Source organism: Nicotiana tomentosiformis, chromosome 11 (genome assembly GCF_000390325.3).
Source record: "Nicotiana tomentosiformis chromosome 11, ASM39032v3, whole genome shotgun sequence".
Taxonomy (NCBI): domain Eukaryota; kingdom Viridiplantae; phylum Streptophyta; class Magnoliopsida; order Solanales; family Solanaceae; genus Nicotiana; species Nicotiana tomentosiformis.
In genome coordinates, this window is record NC_090822.1 from 40,435,185 (window position 1) to 40,436,815 (window position 1,631).

The 1,631-nt window shown below is 41.3% G+C and overlaps 1 protein-coding gene across 1 annotated transcript; it reads right to left on the reverse strand.

Moving 5' to 3' along the window:
- Positions 1–255: 255 nt before the first annotated feature.
- Positions 256–1,284, reverse strand: LOC138901311 (uncharacterized). The gene is made up of 3 exons (XM_070189067.1): positions 984–1,284; positions 668–782; positions 256–553 (listed from the first exon to the last, which is right to left on the reverse strand). Exons 1-3 carry the CDS (start codon positions 1,282–1,284, stop codon positions 256–258), a joined length of 714 nt encoding a protein of 237 aa, XP_070045168.1.
- Between the last annotated feature and the right edge of the window lie 347 nt (positions 1,285–1,631).

Consider the following 1,631-nt stretch of genomic DNA (forward strand, 5'->3'; position numbering starts at 1 on the left):
CTTTTAGTTGTTGCATGTCCCCATGACACACAATTAAAAAGCATAAGGTAGAGGAAACTTACCTAAATCTCTAGTCGGGGTCTGAGTCAAAGTCGGGCTCAATTCTTCGTGCCCAAACAAGTGCACACATCCACGCGGATAGCTTTTTCTCATCCTTCTTAGGGTACACCCCACACTTGTCTTTTTCACTCATCGCAGCCTTCTCTTTCGAGATTTTCACTCTCCACTCTACACTTTCAGGTGGCTTCTTCTTTCTCACCCCATCCCTATATTCATCTTGAAAGTCACCATCTCCTCACCCACTCTAAGCATGAGCTTTCTATAATGTATGCCTAATATTGCTCTGCCTATCGCTAATAATCGTTTTCCTAATATAAGGGGGACCTCTTTGTTCGCTTTCATCTTCACCACAATGAAATCTACAGGAAATACAAACTTATCTACCCAAAATAAGACATCATCCACTATCTCCTCTGGTATTATAGTTGTTTGGTCTGCCAGCTGCAAAGATATTTGCGTAGACCATATCACTCCAAGCTCATTCTCCAGCTTCCTATAAATAGACAAAGGCATTAAATTAATTGAGGCACTAGAATCACATAAAGATTTATCAAAATCAAGAGTGCCTAATGATCAAGGTATTGTAAAACTCCCTGAATCTCCACACTTTTGTGGGAGTTTGTTTTGCAAGATTGCGCTGTAATGCTCTGTGAGCTTGACCACTGAGGTCTCTTCTTTCTTCCTCTTCTTCGTAAGGATCTCCTTCAAGAATTCGGCATAAGCTGGCATTTATGAGAGCACTTTTGTGAACAGCAAGTTTACATTAACCTGTCTCAGCATCTCTAAGAATCTCTCAAACTGCTTGTCCAGCTTTTCTCTATATAACTTTTTGCGAAAGGGTAGAGCAGGCATATGCTATCTCTCATTAGATTCCTTCCTTCTTGAAGTTTCCTCCTTCTTCTTTTTCTCATCTCATTTCTTACCTTTCTTCTTCTTATCAACTTCATATTTTATTTGCTCCTCAACTTCTTTTTCAGGTACACTATCTTTTTGGACAGGGGCGGGATCTTTCAACACTTGCCCGCTTCTCAAGGTCACAAAATTTATTATTTCTTTGGGATTTCTCTCCGTGTCAGCTGGTAAAGTACCTAAGATTCTCTCAGAAAATACCATTGCAATTTGTCCCACCTGCTTCTCTAAGTTTCGCAAACCAGTGCCATGTTCTTTGATAGATGAACCATGAGCATCTAATCTCTCATCTTTCTTGACAATGAAAGACTTCATTAGATCTTCTAGCCCGGGCAGAGTGAAATGTTGAGGCTAGAACTGCGGCCTAGGATGATTCATAAAACCCTGAGCTCCTTGTCCTTGAAATCTGGGATTATTTTATTGCCATGCATTTGCGGTACCCCAGGTGAACTCTATGAAAAATCGGGGTGCTTCTGACCCATTGCATTGAAGTTATAATTCCCAACAGCACTAACTTCCTCGATTGAGGCCTGACACTCATGAGTACGGTTCCCTCTTCCACATATATCACACGTTGCATGGGGCTCAGTGCATATGGAAGCTAAGGCTAGCTTCCTTATTTCCTTGGCCATGGCATCAAATTGTACCTGCACAGATGTTTT